This window comes from Calliphora vicina, chromosome 5 (genome assembly GCF_958450345.1).
Source record: "Calliphora vicina chromosome 5, idCalVici1.1, whole genome shotgun sequence".
NCBI classification, from domain to species: domain Eukaryota; kingdom Metazoa; phylum Arthropoda; class Insecta; order Diptera; family Calliphoridae; genus Calliphora; species Calliphora vicina.
This window is the reverse complement of record NC_088784.1, coordinates 4,541,686-4,568,746: the sequence shown is the minus strand read 5'-3', so window position 1 is coordinate 4,568,746 and position 27,061 is coordinate 4,541,686. Positions and strand designations below refer to the sequence as shown.

At 28.1% G+C, this 27,061-nt stretch overlaps 1 protein-coding gene across 5 annotated transcripts in view; it reads left to right on the top strand.

Annotated features, from left to right (window-relative positions):
* Positions 1–27,061, top strand: part of Nadk1b (NAD kinase 1b) — a 48,866-nt gene that overhangs the window by 7,307 nt on the left and 14,498 nt on the right. Inside the window, exon 1 of one of the 5 annotated variants that reach the window (XM_065511014.1) lies at positions 20,432–20,858. The exons of 2 other annotated variants lie outside the window; for them this stretch is intronic. In XM_065511014.1, the coding sequence (XP_065367086.1) occupies positions 20,449–20,858 (410 nt within the window). In that variant the 5' untranslated portion in view covers positions 20,432–20,448. Of the gene's footprint in view, positions 1–20,431; positions 20,859–25,608; positions 25,767–27,061 lie in introns of those variants that run through there. 2 more of the 5 variants (XM_065511019.1, XM_065511018.1) reach the window with 2 other exon arrangements.

The window sequence follows — 27,061 nt, the reverse complement described above, 5'->3', positions numbered from 1 at the left end:
AGTTTGTTTTATATCTCCCCAATTGATATGCATTTATGCTTGAGAAATTACAGTCACGTTTAAAAGAAAAAGGTATCATTTTAATTTTAATTCTAGAATATTTACTGGCATCAGGCAATCACTCAGCCAATCATTTAGTCTGTTAGTCAGGCAACCAACCAACCAACCAGCCAGTCATGATGATTTTGTGCCAGTTAAAAATAATAACCAGGCAGGCATTGATTTTTACTAAAGGGGAGTTAAGTTCAATAGCGGTTTTGGTTATTATATTCATTATAAATAAATCTAATTGCGGTTTTAGCTATATTTTCAATAACTTAATCATTTTCATTAAATATAGTTAGTAGTTGATTTAGATTGTGGTAAAGGTAAAAGTGTAACGATTAATTGTAGCCTGGTTTAAAGTTTATATAGTTTTTTTTTTTTAATTAATTTAAGGGAAATTTTTCTAATGTGTGATTAAAAGCTAAAGGGTTGGGTTTACATCTTACAATTGTACTCTATAAACCCTTCCACAACCTATTTTCTTAAAAAAAGTTCCGCTGAAGCACAACGATTGCTCACCAAAGCTAATGGTGAATGTGTACCATCTGTTTCAACTGGCGTGAGATGGTTTATGCGGTTTAGAAGTGGCGATTTTGAGACGGAAGACAAAGATCGCCCCGGTCAAAGATCGACCTTGAAAGAAATGATACTTGTCCGAAATGATGCTTGAACGCTATAAAAGAAAATCATTTTTGCACCGAATCATTTCTTGCGATGAAAAATTTATGCATTACAATAACCCGAAGCGTAAGTGATCGTACGTGATCTATGACTTTAATGTAATTGTCTGTATTTGATGGGAACAAAAGAGTCCTATCTATTATGAGCTGCTATTATGAAAATTCGGCCAGACATGAAACCGTAATATTCCATCATGACAACGCTCGGCCACATGTTGCACTACCAGTTAAAAAGTATTTAGAATGAAATGGTTGAGAAGTTTTGCTTTATAGTCCTGACTGTGCGCCGTCCGACTACTATTTGTTTCGATCGATGCAGAAAGATCTCTCTGGGATACGCTTCACTTCAGAACAGAGTATCATTAATCATTAAAAGGTTGCACAGTGGGGCAGAATCAAAATTTTTTGGAAATAAATCTGGCATTTCTAAACGGCTCATCCGATCGGGTGATGGGCATAGCCAAGGAGTATTCGAGTTTAAGTTATTAAAATGGGTCCTGCAAATGATCCAGGACGGTCGCTAAGGGGGCTCAAAGTAGGGTATCTTCGACATGTAACATTTTTAAACACGTGCATTATTTTGGTTTTCCATCCGATTTCAAAGATTTTTATATTTTAGGATAGCGCTCGGCTAGGTGTTGATAAAAATGATTGCGTGTGCTATTTATCTTTATATAAATAATTCTTCTGTACGTGTGTTAGTAACTGAACTCATCCTTGACGGCTGGGCCGATTTCGATGAAATTTTTTGTGTGTGTTTGAGTGGGTCCCTGGATGGTTTAGATTCATCTATATAGGAACAATGGGCATGGCAGCTCCCATACAAAGTAAAAATTTATTATTGCATATCTGTAGTACTTTTATACTTTTATTTTTTTTTATTATAGTGGTAGTCTTCAAACTTTGTGTGAGCTATGGCAGAACAACGTTTGTCGGGACAGCTAGTTTCTATATAATTTCCGAGTTATAGGCATTTCAAATTTGAAATATAAAAATTTTGCCATACCTTGGACCGCTTTTTTGGAAAATCCAAACATTTTTGATTCTGCCCCACTGTGGGTTGATTGAGTTTTATTTAACCCTAGAAAGATAATCATATTCTGATATACGTTAAAGATAATCATGCGTAAAATTAATTGATCCGTAATTAATTGATCAACATCCGTGTAGGACCCCTTTGAGATCTAAAAATATTCCAGGCTGGGACTCAACCACGTCTCCTTGATTTCGATGTCGATCAACAATATCTATTCATTCCTCTTATATCTCTCTGTGACAAGGTTATTATTCGGCGAGATGCTGACGAAGAAGCTGGTTGCTCTACATTAACTTCGTCTATGTACTCGCCTGCGATAGGAGTCGACTATTCTTCGGTCTCTACATCTTAGAAAGCTTCTTCAACATCACTCTGTACATCATCTTCGCTCTCGTGATTTTCTAACTCGCTATCCGTTTCTTCACATGTAGTCTCGTCATCAGTCTTTAAAAGAGCGGCTAGGATAGCATCTTTCATTCCAACGTTCCATTTTTTTCCATTCAGGATATCGATAAATCAAAAGCTACACTATAAAATTTAACAATTTATGCACAATAAGTGTTTATAAGAAAACAAACATCACGAATGTTCATAAAAATAAAAGTTCATAAAAATGAAAGTCATTCTAAAGATAATCATGTGTAATTTTGACACATATACCCGTTATATTTCAAAATTAGAAATAACTACCGCAGCGTCGTTTGTGTCTGATTAAAGCTCTGATAAACGACATAGATGTCTAAGGAGTACAACGGCGAAATCATTGTAAATAAAGAGAAATAACAATATTTTTTTTTGAATTCAGGCAATTAATGGATTCTATTCAAATAAAAGTCTTTGAAGAAAGCCTCTTAAAGAATTGGTTTTGTTGGGTATAGTTTTATGGAATGATTGGTGAAATTTTTGAATTAAAATTTTAGTGAATTAAGCTTAATTTTGAAGCTCTGTTTCTGCATGTTCGGTTGCTGGTGGCTATGAATGCCCACCACTGAGTTAAATAGATAATGTTTACAGTGACTTTAATAACGATACAGAAAAATGCCGATGAGGAGTGGTTATGGCTAACCATGCATGTTCTAAATCATAAAATTTGTCTGTATTATTTTTTTTATATAATTATTTTGGAAAAGTTTAAATTTCAACCTGTTTCATTTCACATTGTTCCACTTTAATAAAATCATAACATGACTAGCAAATAATTTTATAAGAAAATAAAATTAAAACTATTATTATAACTAATTATTATGCTATATAAAAAGCATTAATTCTTGTGAATTTAAAAGTTTGATAAGAAAAAAAGATTATCTGATAAAATCTTTAGTTCCATGAGTTTCATTACCTGAAATTGTTGCTTTGTAATTAAAACATAAGTTCCCTTGACAATAAGCTGCTTAAAATTTAATTTTTTTTTAATAACTCAAATTAATTTAAAACCTTTTTATAACATACACACAATTTGTTTAAACAAATTTAAGTGTAGCCATTAAAAGTATTTTATTTATTTATATTATACCTACCATCTACATATAATTATTTTAATTAAAACCATGGTTATAAAACATTAACAATATTGTACCTGTACTAAAAATAATCTCAATTATATAGAGAGCACTAAAGAGATACAAATTGTAACAACAACAATTTAAATAATCAGCTGATGATTTTTTATTAACTAACCTGAGATTTACTCCATAAAATGGTGGACAAACTAAATTACTGGCCTTTAATTAGTTGACTCAAACAAAAATGAGCATTATTTTTGTTTTAATTTAGCGATAAAAATTATAGAATTTATTCCAATACAAAAACAAATTATCAAAACTATGTACAAAAGTATGTGTGTCATAAATAAAGTGTTGATCAGCTGTTTGTTTACAGGGGGGGTACCTATTTAACAGTATTTTTGTTTGCAGCTTTTGCTCTAACCAACACTTATTTGAGCAAAAGAGAGCTTTAGCAATGAGGTTAGTAATAGAGAGAGCCAGAATGAGACAGAGTTACATTATGATGGTTTCTAACAGAAAATTGACCGTTAAAAAAACGTTTTGCATTCATTATTTACATTTAAAATTATTACTGTTATTGTTGTTGTTGTTAGCTGGCTGGTTGGGCTGTATTTTTTGTTTTGGTTATAAATTCAATGTGGTGCTTTGAGCGTTAGTACTTTTTGGCTATTAAGTATTTATTTATTTATTGTTTTTTTTTCGTATTATGTATTTGTAAATGAATTATAAATACTTGGTGTTTTTTTTGCTAATGCTGGCTTGTTGCTTGTTATTCTCTTGGTTTTGCTTGATTTTGTTGTGTTTTATTTTATTGTTTTTGTTGTGGTGTTGTAATTTGTGTTTTCTTCTATATTTTGTTTTTGTGGCTGAAGTGCAAACTTTTGTTTTTAAAATACTGAAAAAAGTAGATTCAGTTGGTCTTCGACACTTTGACTTACTGGTTGGTGGTTTTTTACCATTTATTTATACTTAATTTGTTTGTATATTTTTCTTTGTTTCCACCAAGATTTTTTTTGCTGTTGGTAGTAGCAACCAACGATCGCGTTTTATATTTTTTGGTCTAGTCAAATTTAAAAGAAATCGTGCGTCTAAATAAACAAATCGCGTGTGTTTTATTTTTTCGTTAAATTATTGTCGCTTATTTAAGCTGTCTACTCGTTTTTCTATTCAAAATATTTTTGTAAACTAGTTAGTATTTATTATTAACCTGGCTTAAAAAAATTATTCATACCTATATGAAAAAAGAAAAAAATATAAAAATAAATTAAAATCTGTTGTGTATACACATTTTTTTTATTGTTTTCGTTTTGTTTTTGGCGGTTATTTAATATTGTATGCGCGGCGTTATGTGGCCAGTTAAATGTTTGAAATGACGGTTTATTAAAAAATAAAATTTTGTTTATTCAAAAAAAGTGTTTACGTACTTTTCTTTTTGTTTTAAAAATAAAAGTACTTGAAGTGTTTAAAAGAAATTTGTTGACTTTGTTATAAATTTAGCAAAATTTAAGCAAATTTTTTAAAGTGTTTATGTTCAAAACATTTGTTAACGTGTGTATTAATGATCTTTTTTTTTCAATTTATTTGGGTTAATGTAAAAATCACAAATTTTAAAATTATTTTAAGTGTAATACAAATGTATTAAAAACAAAAAGATCAAATATTTTAGGGTTATTATTAGGTTTAAACAAAAAAGATAATTGATTTATTAATAAAATTCATATACCTATAAAAACCTCTTCGAGAATGTATGTATTGGGGTTTCGATGCATGAGAATAGAGAGAAAATGAGATCAGGAATAAACCTGTTTATAAATCTGATAACAGAATCTTTACATATCCATCAAATTATTTAATATATTGGCTTTACGCAAATTGACTTATAGATCATATTTGTTGCTAGTAGTTTACTTTGGAAAATTTGTAAAATAGTTATCATCCACAGTCTTGCCAGATTTGTCCCTAAATTTAGGATTTAAAAGGCTTTTTGGAGAGAAACAATTTTCTATTGGATAAAATATCAATAACTAAAATATTTCATGTTCTTTGGATGGAAGAGATTTTTAATAATTACAGTTGTATTTCTGTGAAATAAAATCGATGATCAGTTAACTTTTATATGTAGATCGATATTGTGGTTAAATTAAAATGTTGGCTATCCAGTGGCCAATTGGAGTGTCTTTTTTTAGACAAAAAATTATGAACAATTTATAAGAATTTTGGTTTCAAGGTTTATTACCCGGCTTCGCCCGGTAGCATTTACTAACACAGTACAACACATGATTTTGGGACTCAATTCTGACAATTGCACGTGAAAGTAGCCCCAAAAATAAGAACTTCTGCATCATTACTTTTGTCAAGTTGGCTGCCGTATTAATTTAATGGCCATACGAATTTTTTTTCCTCAAGGTGGATTTTTATCACTTTTTCTATATTTTAGCACGGTTATATCTCGTATACCGTACGGAATATCTCTTTTGTGGATGAACCAAAGTTGTAGATATTGAATAGTAAAAAAAAAGTACGGAACATACCTACCCGAAAAAGATGCATCCAGTGCCTTAAAAATCGCCAAAATGCCCATTTTTTTAATTTTTTAACCAATTTTTCACCTTTTTTGCTCAATAACTGGATTACAAATCCAATTATGGACTGATCACCATGAAATTAGGTCGTGTGATTTGTGTCTATATAAAAGTTATTTATCATGAATTTTGTATGTATACCATAATTTTTTGCAGATTTATGCACTTTAAAGTGATTTTGGGAAGCGTGTCTTATATGTGAGCTATGACTAATTATGGACGGATCATAAACAAATTCGGTACATATAATTTGTTCGGCCCAAGGACGAAAACTGTTGAAATTAACTGAAATCGGTTCATTATTTCACCTAGCCCCCATACAAATGTCCTTCCGAAATTGGACTTTATCGGTCATAAATGAGTAATTTATATATGTATATACACAAATTTCGCTCCAAATAAGTTTTATATATACAAAATTCATGTCAAAAAATTTTATTATGATCGGTCCATAATTATTCATAGCTCCCATATAAGACCAGCTTCCGAAAATCACTTTAAAGTGAATAAATCTGTTAAAAATGATGGTATACATACAAAATTCATGATAAATAACTTTTATATAGACACAAATCACACGACCTAATTTCATGGTGATCAGTCCATAATTGCATTTGTAATCCAGCTATTGAGCAAAAAAGGTGAAAAATTGGTAAAAAATTTAAAAAAATGGGCATTTTTGCGATTTTTAAGGCACTGGATGCACCTTTTTCGTGTAGGTATGTTCCGTACTTTTTTTCTACTATTCAATATCTACAACTTTGCTTCAGCCACAAAAGAGATATTCCGTACGGTATACGAGATATAACCGTGCTAAAATATAGAAAAAGTGATAAAAATCCACCTTGAGGAAAAAAAATTCGTATGGCCATTAAATTAATACGGCAGCCAACTTGACAAAACTAATGATGCAGAAGTTCTTATTTTTGGGGCTACTTTCACGTGCAATTGTCAGAATTGAGTCCCAAAGCAATGAACTGAAAAATGTTGTACTGTGTAATGTTAGTTCTTCAAGTTTCTCCAACCCACATGCACCTGCCTGTTCTTATTTATTTGCAAATAAAATATCTAAATTTGTACTGCATACTTTAGGGAAATGTTTCATTACAGATAACTGGACTCAAAAAAAAAAATTCCGAGTTTTACCCGGAATTTTTGAATTTTTCTTTACAAACCATCTCCAGAAAATTTCGAATCGAATAAAAAAAATCAGCCAAATCGCTCCCGCCGTTCTCACGTGATGCCTTTACATACATGGACCATTTCGTTTTTATATATATAGAAGATAACTTCTAAAGCCTTTTGGGAAAAGGTTTCCCGATGATCTGTCTTAAGAAACCAGTGAAATGTGCATAGGAACTAGCTTTTCCCCCAACAATAAATTTATGTGAATTTATCAATAATTTTATCAAATGAAATCTAAATCTTACTAAAATTGATACAGTTTTATTTTGATTGAAACATTTTATTTGGAGAATTTATGTATATTTTAATCCCATTTGGGGGCAACGAATAAAAGTATCTGGTAGCCCTAGTCACGGCTACTTACTGCTATTAAAACAGTTGCACTGTTCTCGAAAGTTGTCAATGATATTGTATGATAATCTTTGGCAAAATGGCATTCGTTTCATTCTGGAGTTCTGATCCAATTGTCATATTAATCCTTATTATGGTTAAATGGAAAATGGAACAAAACATGCTGTGTGATTCCGCGGTTTCACACGGTAGCAAGGATCCGCCTGAATTTATGCGATGGTACGGGTTATGTTGACTTTGAGGGTATCGAGCGCTTGCGGCTTGTTGTCATAGACCTTAGTGACGTTAGCAAAACTCCATAAGAAAAAGTAAAATCTCACGATATTGCTGGCTAATTCACGTCACATTCGCAAGAGATAAATATACTTCAAATCGTTCATGCAGAATGTCCATTGCGGCGATTCCTGCGTGCAACCTGGAACCACATATCCCCCACGTCCATATCGGTCGATTATATCCAGGAGAAATTGGTTATTATTGATCTGTAGTGTGGGGATGGGCATTACTAATATCATTTTTAAAGAATTATGTACGTGCCAATGATATCGCTGGCCAAAAATCAGCACCAAATAGCTACTTTTTGTGGACTCATTAACACCTGGTGAATTTTATATGGTTTGGCGCCGCAATATTACTTATTAAAATAATTATTCATCCAAAAAAATGAGCCTCGTCGCTAAAGAAAATTTTTCTGTCAGAATTGTGGTTCCTTCCAAACGCTTCGAAATACAGTCAGCGAACCAATGACGTTGTCTATGAACATTCACTTTGAGCTAATGATCTTGTTGGATCTTGTACTGGTGCAGACTCAAGTCCCGGCAACCGGTTCCGACTTTGATGTGATTCTGAATAATAAATAGACAAACGGCGCCTAAATATCGACTCGCTCTTTTTGGAATCCCCTTATTTCTAAAATAATTTTAACATATTTCCCATTTGATGTTTCTACAATTGCAATTCATTGAATTCACACCAAATCCCCTTAAATGTAATCAAAAAGTTCGAAAGATTTAATTGCCGCCATCTTTACAACATGGACCCAGAGACTGTCTATATCGACACGCCCTTTTTGGAAAACTCTTATTTCTAAAATAATTTTAATATATTTCCTATTTGATGTTTCTACAATTGCATTTCATTCAATTCATACCAAATCCACTTAAATGTAATCAAAAGTTTCAAAAGATTTAATTCTTAACTCAATTTTCAAAATCAAATTAAATTTAATCTCTTAATCATTCCATTAAGGAATTCATTACGAATTAATTCTTAGGCTTAATTCAATAATACTTAAAACGTTTTGAATTCCTTATTTTGGGAATTCATTCCTTATGAAGTCATTCAAGTTTTCTTTAATTCAAATCCATTAATAAAATTTAGATTATTTATATTACAAACTAGTTGACCGCCCCGGCTTCGCCCGGTAGCAATTACTAATGTTAGTTCTTCAAGTTTCTCCAACCCACTCACACCAGCCTGTTCTTATTTATTTGCAAATAAAATATGTAAATTTGTACTGCATACTTTAGGGAGCTTTTTTATTACAGTTGACTGAACTCACAAAAAAAAGAATTTCCGAGTTTTACCCGGAATTTGTTTTTCTTTACAAGCCATCTCCTGAAAATTTCGAATAGAATAAAAAAAAATCTGCAAATCGCTCCAGCCATTTCACCATTTCATTTTTATATATATAGATAGATAAATTGAGGCTATCAGCGCAAAAGTGGTGTAACCCCTAACTATTTACTGAGTGGTATATTCAACTTACACCACTTTAGCTCTATTCCTTTGTTATAATATGCTCTGTCCAAAAAGGATTTTTTCAGTTTCATCTGCTTTTGAATATCAAAAGATAGCTATCCCACTTTTGTAATGATAAAAAAAGCAACAACAAAAATTGTGGGTTACACCACTTTTGCGCTGATGGCCTGAATTATTGAAAGCAAAACCAAAACAAATTGAATGAAGAAAAATATTTTCATTAAATTTGGATTACATTTGAATTAGCAAAAAATTTTAACATTCAAAGGTTGAATGAATTTCATTATGAACTAATTATATTAAGAATTAATTCAACAATGAATGAAGGCTGTGCAAATAAAAAAGCCTTTGAATGAAAGTAAATAATTTGATTGTTAAATAATTCTGAATTAAGATTTTATTGAATTAAACTTAAATTGAATTAATTATTTCGAAGCTCTGCATGTAATACAGATTATTAATTTGTCAATTTAAATCGTTTACATTTTATATTTCTCATCAAAATTAAATTGCCTCTACATATTAGGATTTTTTCTATTCCCCACGCTCTATTTTCCCGCCTGAAAGCATTTAAACGCCTGAATTAGTCATTCGTTTTATCTTAAAATCAACATGACAAGTAAATTACTACACTTAATTAAATAAATTTACAAAAGCTTTCTCTTTTCTTTCTGATTTTGTTGGTAAACTTTTCGGCCTAAACAAAAGTAAAAGAAGACATCAATAAAAAACAAAAAAAAAATATAAACAAACATTTTATTTCAGTTAAAAAAAAGGCAAGACAGAAACACATTTTTTATGTTCTTTAAAGACCCATAAAGGCGGTCAATATCAATCAATACCGTTACCAGCAATTAAAGTTGACATAATTTCACATACAACAACAATAAAGACAACAAACTCCATGGCCAACGGCAACAACAAATAAATACATACCAATAAATGGAACAAAACAAAAGCAGAAGTTTCCCTTTCGTTGAACAGTAAAAACCACAACTAAAATGTTTCAATTCCATAATGTTCCTCTCTTTACTAATAAATGATTATCATTGTAATGATCATAATCACCTTAACATTTAGTTACGCATAACGTACTTGTATGAAAAAGTACTCTTTCAGTCGTTAATTATACGTTGTGGTGGGTACTTTTTGTTTGGCGCTTAAAGTATTTCTGTTTATGACCAGAAACCTACTAAACTATATTTTTGTGTGTTTTAGTTACAAGTATTTAGTTTTTTTTTCCATGTAAAGTATTCTATAGATATTGCTCAATTGACCAAGTTATTATAACAGTTACCAAGTATTGCAAGAGGTGGTTTGGTTAATTACTTACAGAACTTGTTTCTTTTTGTTTAAATACGTAATATTTTTGTTTCTATTTAGTTTCTTGTTAAATTTTCATGTTTTTTTTTTTCAATATAATATAGAAAAAATGCCTTTGTTTATTTTAATTTTGTAAATTAAATTTACTTAGTTTAATTGTTTTTGTTAATTTTGGCTAAATAATTTGCCTTTTAAATGAATTTTCTTTTGATAATACGTCATCATCATCATCATGATATTCTGTTTAATCTTTTGTTATTGATTTATTGTATTCGACATGAAAATTGAATTATTTTCTGTTTGTTTGTATGTTTTTGTTGTATAATTTTTATTGTTCTAAAAGAGAAAAAAAAATCTCAAGGATTTATTTGTTTTTCCTTTGTAAATTATGGCAAAGATTTCCGCAAAAATTTTAAATTTTTTTATATTGTAATAATTATTTAAGTAATAATAATTAACTTCCGTAGAATTTACAACTTTTTGTTTGCAACTAATAAATGTTTTACATTGTTTTCAGGGGAATTACAAATTTTAATTACATATTTTATTAATAATTCATTATACCCTACACCACCATAGTGGGGAGGGTATAATGCGTTTGTGCAGATGTTTGTAACGCCCAAAAATATTAGTCTAACACCCACCTTAAAGTATACCGATCGACTTAGAATCACTTTCTGAGTCGATCAAACGATGTCCGTCCGTCCGTCTGGTCGGCTGGCTGGCTGTCCATGTAAACCTTTATTTTTATTTTTTCGGCTCAAGGACCAAGCCTATTGAAACTGGCTGAAATCGGTCTATTATTTCACCCAGCCTCCATACAAATGACCTTCCAAAATTGGACTTTATCGGTCATAAATGTTTAATTTATATATGTATCTCCACAAATTCCGCTCCAAATAAGTTTTATATATACAAAATTCATGTCACCAAATTTTGTTACGATCGGTTCATAATTAGTCATAGCTCCCATATAGACCCGCTTCCGAAAATCACTTTAACGTGAATAAATCTCTTTAAAATGTTGGTATACACACAAAATTCAACATAAATAACTTTCATATAGACATAAATCACACGACCTAATTTCATGGTGATCGGTCCATAATTGGTCATAGCCCCCATATAAGCCCCACTCCGAAACTCACTCAAAAATATAAATTATTGAAATTTTAAAAGAAAAATGTTTTTGCTCTTTTACTTAGTGTAGGGTATTATATGGACGAGCTTGACCGATCATACTTTCTTACTTGTTTTTTATTTATTTCTATATTTTTTGGGAAAATATCGTGTTTTATTTGTTTTCCAATTAGTACTTAAATGTGGGGTTTTTTGCATTTATTAGTTTGTGAACTAAATACTTGTCACTTCTAGTTATATTATTTGTAAAATTAGTAGTGGTATTCAATATATAATTCATGTATAAGCAGCTCTTTCCGTAAATACTTGCATTGAATTGGACCATGAAAATTAATATAGATCTGTACTATAACGAAACTGCTTGCAAACAGTTCATTCAATTCATACCAACTCCACTTAAATGTAATCAAAAGTTTCAAAAGAATTAATTCTTAACTCAATTTTATTATATTAACGAATTCAATACGAATTAGTTCTTAGCCTTAATTCAATAATATTTCAAACGTTTTGAATTCATTATTTTGGAAATTATTTCCTTATAGAATTAATTCCTTATGGAGTCATTCAAGTTTTTTTCAATTCAAATCCATTAATAAAATTTAGTTTCTATCTATTACAAATAAATTGAGCAAATCAGCGCAAAAGTGGTGTAACCCCAAACTATTTACTTAGTGGTATAATTGGATACCAAAAAGTAGCTACTAGAGTATTCGAATTATTCGATTTATCTCTTGTTCGAATAAAACGAATAATTCGATTAAGAGATTTTAACTTGTTCGAATAATTCGATCACACGTTTTAAATTAATCGAATTATTCGAATAATTAATTTGTTTTTTTAAAAAGTAAAGAATGCAGTTTTGATGTAGGTTTTTTTTGTTTGATATATTTGTCATAGAAGTACAACAATAATGCAAAGTATTTCAATTCCATTCAAAATCTATTTTGAAATTAAACAACAGTTATTAGCATTTTAATATCATTATCAATAACAACGTTATTCTAAATATTACATCCCCATAAAATCCCTTATTCCCAAAAGAAAATCCTTAAGTCTGGCAAGCATAATTGAATCGTTTATTTCAAAAACCAGTCAAGCAACAAAAATCCAAAATTAAGTTATTGTTTAGTGCAGAAAGAAGTCAATTTACAATGCTTGTACTTGTAATACTATTTTTTTTTCATAAATGTGAAAAAACTTTTTATCAAAATACAGAAGTAAAGCAAAACTGACCGCATATGACGATTTGTTGGCACAAAATTCGACATTTTCGAAGCAAAAAAAAAAAAACGTTTATACTATAATGTTCAATTCAATTGTTTCTATGGAAAATTTTGTATATAGGAGTATTTTCTATGTGTATAACAGTATTTTCTACAGAAAATTTTATGTATAACAGTATTTTCTTTACAGAAAATGGCCAGTATAACAGTTTTTTCTATAGAAAATTTTCAATACACCAATTTGTCTACAGAAATTTTTCCGTATGCCAGTTTTTTCTACAGAAATTGTTTAGTATAAAAGCTTTTATTTCAAAAAATTTTCAGTTTATCAGTTTTTTCCATAGAAAATATTTTCCGTAAACACTAATAAGTTTCTATGGAAAAAACTGATATACTGAAAATTTTTTGAAATAAAAGCTTTTATACTAAACAATTTCTGTAGAAAAAACTGGCATACGGAAAAATTTCTCTATAGAAAATGTTCAGTATAACAGTTTTTTTTTTTAGAAAATTTTCAGTATAACAGTTTTTTCTATAGAAATAAAAGCTTTTATACTAAACAATTTCTGTAGAAAAAACTGGCATACGGAAAAATATTTTCTATAGAAAATGTTCAGTATAACAGTTTTTTTTTATAGAAAATTTTCGGTATTTCTATTTTTCCCATAGAAACTTATCAGTATAATAATAATTTTTTATATAGAAAATGTTCTGTATAACAGTTTTTCTAAAGAAAATTTTCAGTATAACAGTTTTTACCATAGAAAAAACTTATTAGTATAATAATTTTTTTCATAGAATATTTTCGGTATAACTGTGTTTTTTAGAATATTTTCAGTATAAAAATTTTTTCTATCGAAAATTTCAGTGTAACAGTTTTTTTTCTATAACAAATTTCCATTTTTATGTTTTTTTTTATAGAAAATTTTCAGTATAACAGTTTTTTTTTTTATAAAAATTTGTATCTTAGCAGTTTTTTGTTAGAAAAATTGCAGTATACACATTTTGACAACAAATTTGACACATTTATTTATACCGTTAAATTCATATCTAAAAACCCAACAATTATTGCAAATTCTGTTTAGGAAAAAAATTCTGTTTAAAACCAAAAATAAAAACCAGTACATAACTTCAATTAAGAATTTTCCAATAAATTGTTTGTAAATTTATTTAATTACGATACATATAAGATATTGTGAAATGTTCTACATCTGCTGGGTTCTCAGTAATTTTCTTGACATTTAATTTCTGTTTCACAAAATTGTCAATCATTAGCAGCAATATGTATAATATATTTTTCATATGTACAATATAAATATTGTATGATATAATGTTCTTAACATTTAGCAATGAGGTATTTCCATGGCTATTTAAATTTCAAATTAATGTCAAGTATAAAATAATTTACACAAAAATCATACCACCAGCAAGCAGTCAGTGGTACGTAGTATGTAATACGTGCTTTACCTTCTAACAAAAAAAAAATATGAAAACAAAAATCAAAAAACTTAAAGTTAACAACTACTAAACTACACAAAGTACCTAAATAAAGTACCAAATTATAAACAATATGTACCTAGATACAATTTGGTTTATCTATTATTTACACATGTTTAAAACAATAACAACAACTACAGATTATAAAAATGTCATTATTATTTGCAGAGAAGGAACAGCAAGAACAGAAAAGAAAACAAGAACAACTTGCTGTTGCCCTGTAAAAGAAATTGACATGTTATTTCTGCTCTAATTCTGCCATTTTTTTACCGTTGTATTGTTGTTGTTTTTATGTTATGAAGCTTTTGTTCTTTCTTTGGTGTATTTTTTTTATTTTTGAAGAGATGGTCAATAACCCTTTTTGTTGTTGTCTTCGTTTTGTAACATTTTTTTTGGTGTTTGTGTTGTTGGGGGGTATTTGTCATACGGAAAAGGTTTTTTGACATTTCTTCTTAAAACTCTTGTTATTTTAACATAAAATAACGGTATTGAAATGGAATATTAAAACAAGTTTAAAATTCAAATTGACGTTGTTTTCTTAGTTTATTTTTTGGTTTTTTATGAATGTGCGAAATGTATAAATGTATGAATAATAAGTAATTTGTTTTGCAGATTTTGTTATTTTTTTCGATAATTATACCGGAACTAAATTTAAATAGTATTATAAAACTTGGCTATTATCTAAGATCACTTTAAAAATTTCATAATTATTATTTTTTTACTGTTTTGTTGTAGGTAGTATTTATTTAAATATTTTACACTCTTTTTAATGGCTGTGAGATTTAATGTATTTTCCCAGACCTATGGTTATATTAAGGAATGTTGGTAACGTTTTTTTTTTTTTAATATTTGTTTATTTTTATTTTTTGTTTAATAAAATAACAATAGTTGTGTCTGCTACTTCTTGCTGCTGGCATAGTTGGCATGCATCATCATGTTTTTTTTTTATTTTTTTCAGTTAAACAGATCAAGGTTATGTTGTTGTCTTTTTGGTTTTTTATTTTCAACCAAAACATATTTAAGCCAACCAGTAGCATCTTTTGAACAGGTTGTTTTTTTCTGTCTCTTTTTGTTAACTTGTATTTTAGAGTTGTTTGGTGGTTTTGTAAAAAAAATAACAAACTTTTGGAATTCTTTTTAAATTGTTAACATTTTTGTTTCATTTTCAAAACGTTTTAAAGTGATTTATTTCAATTGTTGGGTGTTTCTTGTAAACAATGATGACTAGCAGGGTTGGGAAATACTGTAAGAAATGGCATTTTTTTGAAACCATTTCCTTAGTTTCTAATTTTTAATAGAAACTTTTGGGTATAACAGTTTTTTTATATCGAAAATTTAATGTATAACAGTTTTTTTTTTGCAAAATGTTGTTTATAACAGTTTTTCTATAGAAAATTTGGTGTATAACAGTTTTTTCTATAGAAAATTTGGCGTATAACTGTTTTTTTCTATTGAAAACTTTGTATATAATATTTTTTTTATATCTAATTTTAGGTATAACAGTTTTTTTGTTGTCGAACATTTTATGTATAACAGTTTTTTATAGATTATTTGTGTATAACAGTTTTTTTCTATACTAAATATTGTGTATAACAGTTTTTTCTATAGAAAATTTGGCGTTTAATATAGAAAATTTTTTGTATAACAGTTTTTCTATAGAAAATTTTATGTATAACAGTTTTTTCTATAGAAAATTTCATTTATAACAGCTTTTTCTATCGATAATTTTATGTATAACAGTTTCTTTCTATAGATATGAAATATTGTGTATAACGGTTTTTTATAAAATATTATGTATATAACAGTATTTTCTATAGAAAATTGTCTGTATAACAGTTTTTCCAATGGAAAATTATGTGTATAACAGATTTTTCTATAGGAAATTTTATGTATAACAGTGTTTTCTATCGAACATTTTATGTATAACAGTTTTTTCTATAGAAAATTTTATGTATAACAGTTTTTTTCTATACAAAATATTGTATATAAGATGTTTTTCTATAGAAAATTTTTCGTATAACAGTTGTTCTATAAAAAATTTTATATATGGGGCATTTCATTTCAAGTGAACCAACTTTTGAAATCGATGTCTTCCGATCGGGATGAAATTTGCACCAAGGTTAGCTCTATTGGATAGTAACTCAGACACAATTTTTCAACAACATCGGTCGAGAACTCTCTGAGTTATAGGGGGTAAAATTTTGACAATTTGGTCAAACAGGGGTTTTTTCTTATCCATGTAACTTATTACCTATTGTTCTTAGCAAAATGTGTCCCAAATAGTATAGATAGCTATTTCTTCGATCTTTCGAAAAAAAATATTAAAAAAAAAAAATAAAAAATTTTTAATATTTTTTTTCCGAAATCAAAAACTTTTTTGACTTTTTTTTAAAACACGTCCTTTTTTTTTTTTTTTTTTTTTTTCTTAAAATAAAGTTTAGATATTTTCCTTGAACACCTACTTGGTCGCTTAGTGGGATGCGAGTGGGATATCTATCAAAATAAATATTTTGTAACTCAAAACATAAAATTTTTGACTTTTTTTGCAAAATCAAAAACTTTGTTGACTTTTTTTTTTCAAAATGGACCCTTTTTTAATCTTTTTTTTTAGGTCAAACAAAAGCTTAGATATTATCCTTGAAGACCCTTTTGGTCGCTTAGTGGGATGCGAGTGGGATATCTATCAAAATAAATATTTTTTAACTCAAGACTTACAATTTTTGACTTTTTTTTTTGCAAATACGATTTTTTTTCCAAATGGGCCCTTTTTTTAAAATTTTTTTTGTAGTCAAAAGAAAGCTTAGGTCCATTCCTTTAAGATATTTTTAGTCCCTTAGTGGGATGCGAGTGGGATATCTATCAAAATAAATATTTTGTAACGCAAGACATACAATTTTTTAATTTTTTTTTGCAAAATCAAAATTTTTTTCCAATATGGGCCCTTTTTTAATTTTTTTTTTTGCTCTAGGTCCATTCCTTTAAGATATTTTTAGTCCCTTAGTGGGATGCGAGTGGGATATCTATCAAAATAAATGTTTTAACACAAAAATTGTATGTCTTGAGTTACAAAACATTTATTTTGATATATATCCCACTCGCATCCCACTAAGCGATCAAAACCATCTTAAAGGAATAGGCCTAAGCTTTCTTTATAGCAAAAAAAAAAATTACAAAAAGGGCCCATTTTAAAAAAAAGTCAAAAAAGTTTTTGATTTTGCCAAAAAATCAAAAATTGTATATCTTGAGTTACAAAATATTTATTTTGATAGATATCCCACTCGTATCCCACTAAGGGAACTAAAATATCTTAAAGGAATGGACCTAAGCTTTCTTTTGACTAAAAAAAAATTTTTAAAAAAGGGCCCATTTTGAAAAAAAATCCGAATTTGCAAAAAAAAAGTCAATAATTGAATGTCTTGAGTTACAACATTTTTATTTCAATAGATATCCTACTCACATCTTCCTAAGTGACAAAATAGGTCTTAAAGGAAAAGACCTAAGCTTTCTTTTGACTAAAAAAAAATTTTTAAAAAAAAGTCCCATATTGGAAAAAAATTTCGATTTTGCAAAAAAAAATTAAAAAATTGTATGTCTTGCGTTACAAAATATTTATTTTGATAGATATCCCACTCGCATCCCACTAAGGGACTAAAAATATCTTAAAGGAATGGACCTAGGCTTTCTTTTGAGCAAAAAAAAAAATTAAAAAAGGGCCCATATTGGAAAAAAATTTTGATTTTTGTGTTAAAACATTTATTTTGATAGATATCCCACTCGCATCCCACTAAGGGACTAAAAATATCTTAAAGGAATGGACCTAGAGCAAAAAAAAAAATTAAAAAAGGGCCCATATTGGAAAAAAATTTTGATTTTGCAAAAAAAAATTAAAAAATTGTATGTCTTGCGTTACAAAATATTTATTTTGATAGATATCCCACTCGCATCCCACTAAGGGACTAAAAATATCTTAAAGGAATGGACCTAAGCTTTCTTTTGACTACAAAAAAAATTTTAAAAAAAGGGCCCATTTGGAAAAAAAATCGTATTTGCAAAAAAAAAAGTCAAAAATTGTAAGTCTTGAGTTAAAAAATATTTATTTTGATAGATATCCCACTCGCATCCCACTAAGCGACCAAAAGGGTCTTCAAGGATAATATCTAAGCTTTTGTTTGACCTAAAAAAAAAAATTAAAAAAGGGTCCATTTTGAAAAAAAAAGTCAACAAAGTTTTTGATTTTGCAAAAAAAGTCAAAAATTTTATGTTTTGAGTTACAAAATATTTATTTTGATAGATATCCCACTCGCATCCCACTAAGCGACCAAGTAGGTGTTCAAGGAAAATATCTAAACTTTATTTTAAGAAAAAAAAAAAAAAAAAAAAAGGACGTGTTTTAAAAAAAAGTCAAAAAAGTTTTTGATTTCGGAAAAAAAATATTAAAAATTTTTTATTTTTTTTTTTAAATATTTTTTTTCGAAAGATCGAAGAAATAGCTATCTATACTATTTGGGACACATTTTGCTAAGAACAATAGGTAATAAGTTACATGGATAAGAAAAAACCCCTGTTTGACCAAATTGTCAAAATTTTACCCCCTATAACTCAGAGAGTTCTCGACCGATGTTGTTGAAAAATTGAGTCTGAGTTACTATCCAATAGAGCTAACCTTGGTGCAAATTTCATCCCGATCGGAAGACATCGATTTCAAAAGTTGGTTCACTTGACATGAAATGCCCCATATGTATAACAGATTTTTCTATAGAAAAATTCATGCATAACCGCTTTTTCTATACAAAATTGTATGTATAGCAGTTTTTTCTATCGATAATTTTATGTATAACAGTTTCTTTCTATATAAAATGTTGTGTATAACTGTTTTTTATAAAATATTGTGTATATAACAGTATTTTCTATAGAAAATTTTATGTATAACAGTTTTTCCAATAGAAAATTATGTGTATACCAGATTTTTGTATAGGAAATTTTATGTAGAACAGTGTTTTCTATTGACAATTTTATGTATAACAGTTTTCTTCTATACAAAATATTGTTATAACATGTTTTTCTAGAGAAAATTTTTTGTATAACAGTTTTTTTTATAGATTATTTATGTATAACAGTATTTTCTATAGAAAATTTTATGTATAACAGTTTTTTCTATACAAAATGTTGTGTGTAAAAGTTTTTTTTAAGAAAATTTTGTGTATTACAGTGTTTTCTATAGAAAATTATGTGTATTACAGTGTTTTATGTATAACAGTTTTTTTTTTATACAAAATGTTGTGTATAACAGTTTTTTTATAGAAAATTTTGTGTTTAACAGTATTTTCTATGGAAAATTTTGTGTATAACAGTTTTTTCTATAGAAAATGTTATGTATTACAGTCTTTTCTATAGGAAATTTTATGTATAACAGTTTTTTCTATAGAAAATTTTATGTATAACAGTTTTTTTATATACAAAATTTTGTGTACAACAGTTTTTTTATACAAAATTTGGTGTATAACAGTTTTTATATAAAATTTAGTGTAGAAAAAAAAGAGTATAAAAGTAATTTCTATAGAAAATCAATACGGTAACGAATCTGTTGACGATTCGTTTTTTATTTATGGCTTTAGCGAGGGGAAACATATACTACTCCTGTCCCTTTTGAAAGTTGTTAACTAAACTACTTTCAAGTAATGCTGACTGTATGTAGCAGTCATTACAAAGTAAGTTTATTAATTAGTGCAATCATTATAATTTTTTTGCTGCTAAAATTTAGCATTTTATGCAGTTTTTACTGCTTAATACTGGAAAATGTTTAATAAGTCAATAACTATAAAACCTCATTGCTAATAATAAAAAAACACTATTATTATTAGCTTATGGCGTATTTAATTAAATAGATTTAACCAGACGTGATAATTATATTGAACCTTTATAACCCAATAGCAAATAGCGACAAAAGATCATTAATATACTATATAAATACATAATGGCAATATACAAATACAAATAAATAAAATAATGAATATTTAAATTAAACAATAGATCAGCTGTTGTTATCAATAATACAAAAAATAAATATAGAAAAACTAAAAAAATAAAATTTTGAAAAATATTAAAAAAAACAAAAACAAAATGGCTTGTGTATCAGACATTGATTTGGCCACTTTACATAAAACCCGGCTGGAAGAACGTTTAAATTATAAATTATCCTTTCAACAACCCCATCATCATCAACATCATCACCACACCTACGATGGTTTCAGCAACATGACCCGCATGTGTTTGCAACGCAATGCTGCCGTTTATAATCCACAACAACATCATCATCATCATGCCACAAACGAGGCAAATGCCACAAAAACAAAAGATTTAAATGGCAATTGCGTCATGGACAATTTAACCAACAAAATAAAACATTTGAATTTTATGAATAAACAAAAGTTACTAATAAATCGTGGTGATTCTTCGTCAAGTTTAGATGATGATGAGGATTTAAATTATTTCTCATCCAGCACTAGAAGACGCCGTTCAGGAACATGGCCGTAAGTTTTAGTTTTGCTATTCTACAATTTTACACAACCACAATTAATTTATCTATCTATTAAATACAAGTACTCATGTGTAAATGAGTCAGCAATTTGTTGCACATTGTTCGACTTGTTGATAATTTTCAGTTTGCGTTAAATGATTTGGCAAATTTTTTTGATTTTTTGTTGTAAACATGTGAAATCTGTTTAAACTTATTTGTTTCAGTTTGTAAATTAAATTGTTTAAAAATAAAATAAATATTGATTCATTCATTGATTTCCATAGTCTAGTGAAACTATTTAATTCGAAATGTAAATATAACAAAGTTTTTTGCTCTTGAATTTAGTGGGAATTACTTTCAATTCTATTTATTTTAAAGCAGTGGTCGGCACTTACATACTTAAGGGGCCGAACACGAACGTCAGCGACAAAAATATTAAAAATGAAACGAATTAATAGCTGGTCAGATTAGAAAAGAGAACTGGAGTTATTTAATCCATGTTCTCTTTATGCCAACCACTGTTCTAAACACTTTTTTCTCTTAGTAATTAAAAGTAAATATGAAAAACTTTAAAAAGAGAAATTGATTTCTAGCTACTTGCAAATATCTCATTGATATTTTTTTTAGTTTATTGCTTGCTAAATATAGAAGATTCGTATGTTGATTGTTTTGTTTTGCAAAATACTAAAAAATAATTGCTTAAATGGAATTTCCCCAATAATTTTGCACGTGCTGCAGATTTTTAGCAAATTGCCATAAATTGTTATTGATTTGATGAGTGTGGCGTCTGGGACAAAAGAACCCAGGTGACCTTGAAAGTTATGCATTTTATATGAAATCAGTTTAAAAACAAATGTGCCCGGAAATGGATTTTTAATTAAAAACACCACTTGGGCTTTAAGATCCGCTTTATTTGTATGTTTTCTAGAAATATTTATTTTGAAGACTGAAATGTCCTTTACTTCTATCCCTGATTTAGTTTTTTAGTAGGGTTAAAAAATAGTCCATAATTGTAACATTTACTTTACTACATTTTTTACCAGAAGATCCTGAGTATCTTATCATATATAATAAAATAATTAATTCAACTTATCAGTTTAATTAAAAATCGAATTCAACTTTTAAGAGCAATACTAACCACTATACTAACGAGTAATTAATAATAATAATTAAATATTTTAACAAAAAAAAAAAACAAATACAGAAAAATAATTTAAAAAAATATAAAAAAAAACAAACAAAAATTTTACGTCTCCCCGACGGGGAATTGAACCCCGGTCTCCCGCGTGACAGGCGGGGATACTGACCACTATACTATCGAGGATGTTGAAATGTTAATGTTTAACATTCAACTTAACATGCCACAACAATTATAATGTTATTTCAACTGCATAAACAAAAAAGCTTTTTAAGGAAAAGCTTTTCTATTCAGTTTTCGTATTGTAGCTTTACTATTCTATTGTTGAGCGTTGCCATACATGAAATATTTTTCCTACCATGTTTTTGTTTGAAAAATACCAAAACATATCGAGCCCTTAGCGCCAAATTATCGTAAACGACAAAACACAAACTTTACAGGAGAAAGTATTTTTGATTATTTTGAAATTTGTACATAGAATTAAAAATTTTATTTGTCTATTTTTCAAAAATATTTATAACTTTTGACAATTAAATATTCATGGAATACTTTATTGAAAAATATGACAAACATCCTCTTAGAAATTTTTTGCGATAACTTAAAAAGAAAAAAGTTATTTTTTCCCAAAAAATTAGCGAAAAATCGCCATTTTTAATTTTCAAATGCATATAACTTTGGACTTAGTCATTACTTTTAAATAATTCTTTTTCTATTTGAGAAATAGATGTGTTGTTAATCCAACTATGCGAAGATTCTATATGTGTAATTTTTTTGAAATCGGAACTCAAACGAAGAATTAGCATCATTTTAAAAATGTAACATACCTGAGGTGTCCTACTGTGAGGACCCTTAGTCGCGCCCCTGGTGGATCTATGACGTCCACGTTCAAAACTTAAACTCGACAACAATTCTTCTTTGCGCATGTGAAATTTCATTCAAACCAATCTAACCGTTTAGAAGTTACAGATTTATTTCCCTTTTTTTTCTATACCACTGTGTGTCGCTTACGATAAAATTCGTTTACTGTAAAATGTAAACATTGACTTACGATATAATCTTACCCAATATAATTTTGAAGTTATTAACAATTTTGATATTCTGAGAACGCTAAAACATCAGTCGGTCCATAAAATTTTAATTTTTGCAATAAAAAATTTTTTTGGAAAATGTCGCTTACGATAATTTAGCGCTAAGGGCTCGATATCAAAATTTGTGGAAAAGGGACTTCTGAACTTTAATCAACTGCCAAATTATTGAAGCTTTATCTGTCGAATTAGCTGTCAGTTATTCAGTTTGTTTTGACAAATCATTTACGGCTATAGCATTCAACAACACGTGCAAATGATAACATTGGTTTATCCAAATCGATGTTCTGTTTGGACAACGTCCCGCGCGCGTTCCTTATCTATGAGGCCCATTTGACCCCTTTCACACTAGGCAATTTAGTTGAAGAAAATTTTACATGCTGTTTTGTTGTTGGGCAAGAGACTTGCGCAACTAAATTTCCTAGTGTGAAAGGACTCTTTCTATATGAATATGTAAGTCAAAAAACACTCTTGTCGAATTTAGGACGATAACAATCGACATGTTATCCAAGAAAGTCCAATGCATCTCATAAAAATCACTGTTTGGTGTGGATTTTGGGCTGGCGGCGTTATCGATACTTATTTATTTGAGAACGACGACGATAATCTTGATTTTTTTACCTATTTTTGACCTATATCTGGATTACTAAGTCATTAATATAGACAATATAGATATCTAATGTTAGATATTTCAAAGAACTTTTGCAACGACATATATAATCAGTCGGACATACAATGGGCCAAAGTCGGGAAAAATATTTTTTAACCTGATTTTTCTATATTTTCACCAAAAAAAATATTTTTTCCTTTAATTTTATTAAAAAAAAATTATTAAATTAAAATTTAAACATTAATTGTTTTACCTAAAAATATTTAAAATTTTTAATTTAAAATATAATTTCGGATATAGCTCTCATACTTGTTTTTAACTAAAACATACTGGTTTGAAATTACATATATATTTAATTATAACCCAGTAAGCACCACAGCCCCAAAAATTCAAGCACTTGAACATTTTGTTGGAATTTGACTTGAATGTAATTGTAATTATACGTTAAACATGAAAAATATTTGAAAATTTATTTATTTTTCAAACAAAAAACATATGGCTTGAATTTATGTTTCCTTTTTACTGGAGAATGCTATTGAAATAAAGTGTAATACAACTGTAATTCAATTGTTTGACTATAATTCAAGGCTTGAATTACACTTGATTTCAACTTGAAGTCCAGTAAAAATACTTATTGGTAACTAGGTTTATATTTTTTTAAACAGAAATATTTAAAAAATAAATTGAAATTAAGAATTAAATTTTCCCGCTCGCCATTATTGTGGTTTTGATAATTTGGATTTAAGAGAAAGTTCTCCTGATGATACTGTGCCAAATGGTGTCGTAAAATGTGATGGTGTAAATGCAGCTTAAAGCGGGGGGCGTCACACGGTATGTATTCCATATGTATTGGGGTATGTGATGTCAGTATTTACGTTATACATACGATTCATAAAAGCTTTACTTTCAAATAAGCTGAAAAATAAGGGGAATTTGACGATTAGACTGTTCGCTATTTCCCAAATGAAAGCTTTAGCATTAGCAACATGTTTTCATGCACAAACAAAAAATCAACATAATTCAACCATTTTTTAAATTATATTTTAATTAAATTTTTTAAATTATATTTTAATTAAATTAAAAATAATTAATTAATTAATTAAATATAATTAAAATAATTACAAAAAAAATAAAAAAAAATTTGACCCAACCGGGGGTTGAACTTGCAACCTCACGGTTGGATTTATATGTATTTGACTTGGCTACAAAATAAGGCATTCAAGAAGTAGTTTAATTGTATGTAGTTAGCTACATTTAAAATACTGTCCTTAAATGTGTGTCGTCAAATGTGATCGTGTAAAGGGGCGTTAGTCCAAATTGCCTCAAAGCGGCAACGCTGCTCTTATTGTTTTTCCGGCAATTACAGTAAAAACCCGTTATTATAAACTCTCCTAAATAAATTACTAACCTTAGGCAACATTTTAAAGAAACGTTTATACATTCATACCAAAAAAAAACATTTAAAGAATTTTAAAAAGATTTTTTTGTATTTATTTTTGGACAAGAATAAAAAAAAAAAAAAACACCAGCAGAAATAAACTATGAATTTCGTACCAGTTTGTGCAAAGCGCCATAAATCACTTCAAGTTTTTTTTTTTTGTTTGTGTTCAAGTTATTTGTTTATGTTTTTTATTTATTTTGGAATAAAAGATAAATATCTTTTTAATAGTTGTGTCTTTTTTTAAATTGTGTTTTTTTTGGCTTGAACCGGACTTTAAAATTAAAAAACAAAATTTGAATTTTTATAAACATTTCTAAATTAATATAAATTTGATTTAAGTACTGATTTTTACAACTTTCGCGTTGTACGATTAAAGTTTATTTTTTTTAAATACGCCAGCAAATGCAAATTTTTAATAGAATTTTTAATTAATCATTTGAAATGAATTAAATTAATTTCACGCGTTCATAAACTTGAAAGGCAGACAGAACAGAACCTACTTTCTTTAAGACTTAAATGTATTTTTCAATAAAATTACTTGTTTAGTTTTAAGCGGACCTTACTGAAGTTTAGTAGCGGATTTTGGGCATAGATTAAACTACAAAAGTGTCGGGTAATTTCTTAGGCAATTAAGGATTAAGAAATGAGTAGGTTTTTGTTTTTATATGAATAATTTTTTTTAAAAAAATGCTTTATTGTTTTATAGTGTCTTTTATAAATTATCGATAATTCATTATTTTTATGGAGAACACAAAATTTATCATTAAATATGAATCATTTGATTTGAGTGGTGCCTACATTAAGTGGAATACATTAAACTTGAATTAAACCCAGTCAAAGCAATGTTAACAGCTGTTTAAGTAAACTGTTATACCAATAGTTTATCTCAAAATTTTGGTGAAAATCTTTTTAAAATCAAATGTGTGAAATTAATAATTTAAGATAGGTCTCTGTGAATAAATATAGCAGCTTTGCTGTTATTATAACAATTTAGTAATTGTTGTGTTTTAAATGGAATTTTTTTAATTTGAAATTAATTCAAAGTTCAAAATACAAAATACAATTTTGTTATAGGAAATAATATTCAGTTTCTTTTGGTTTTGCAAACAAAATATTCTAATTAAAAACTAAATGCTAGAACAGGTCTAAAGTCTTTAGGCAATGCAATGCATTATTATATAAAATTGTTTAAGACCGCATATAAATATTTCCATTTATGACAAAAATAATGACATAATCTCAATATTCTTTAAAGATTAAACTTTGAAAACCTAAATTTGAAATATCTATTGCTTTTATAATGTTTTTTATTTTGTCTAATAACTTAAACTTAATATCACAAGCTTAACTAAATTGTAAGTTTAACTTAATCTAATATCAATTTAAGTTTAACTAAAATGTTAGAAACTGTTACTTAACAATATTTGGGAAATTTCCTAGACATTCATTCCGTTATATTTTCATTCGTTAATTAAATTAATTTCGCTAAGTGTACTTCAATCCTCATTTTTTTCCCAAACACTCTTAAAGCATTAACCAACAAACACTTTATAAATATTCAATTATAGAAAACTACAAAAAAAACTCTTTAATTTATACATTAAACCTCAGGGGGCACAACGAGTACTGATCAAAGATCATTATTAAATAGACAATCAATCAATACAAAAAAAACAGCACATTGCATAAGTGCTGAAAATATAATACAAAAAATCAAAATTCAACCAAAAATAATTGAAAACAATTAATTAGCTATGGACAGAAATGAACACAGACCATAAAGAAATTTAATTTAATGATGTTTGAAGTTACAATTATTTGTGGTTTCCAAATAGCAACACAGAGAATTACGCCTATTATTATTATTAAAATCTATTCATGTGTAATTGTCATCTTAAAATATTGAAAAGTACCTACGTCTTTTCTTAACAAAGTATAATTG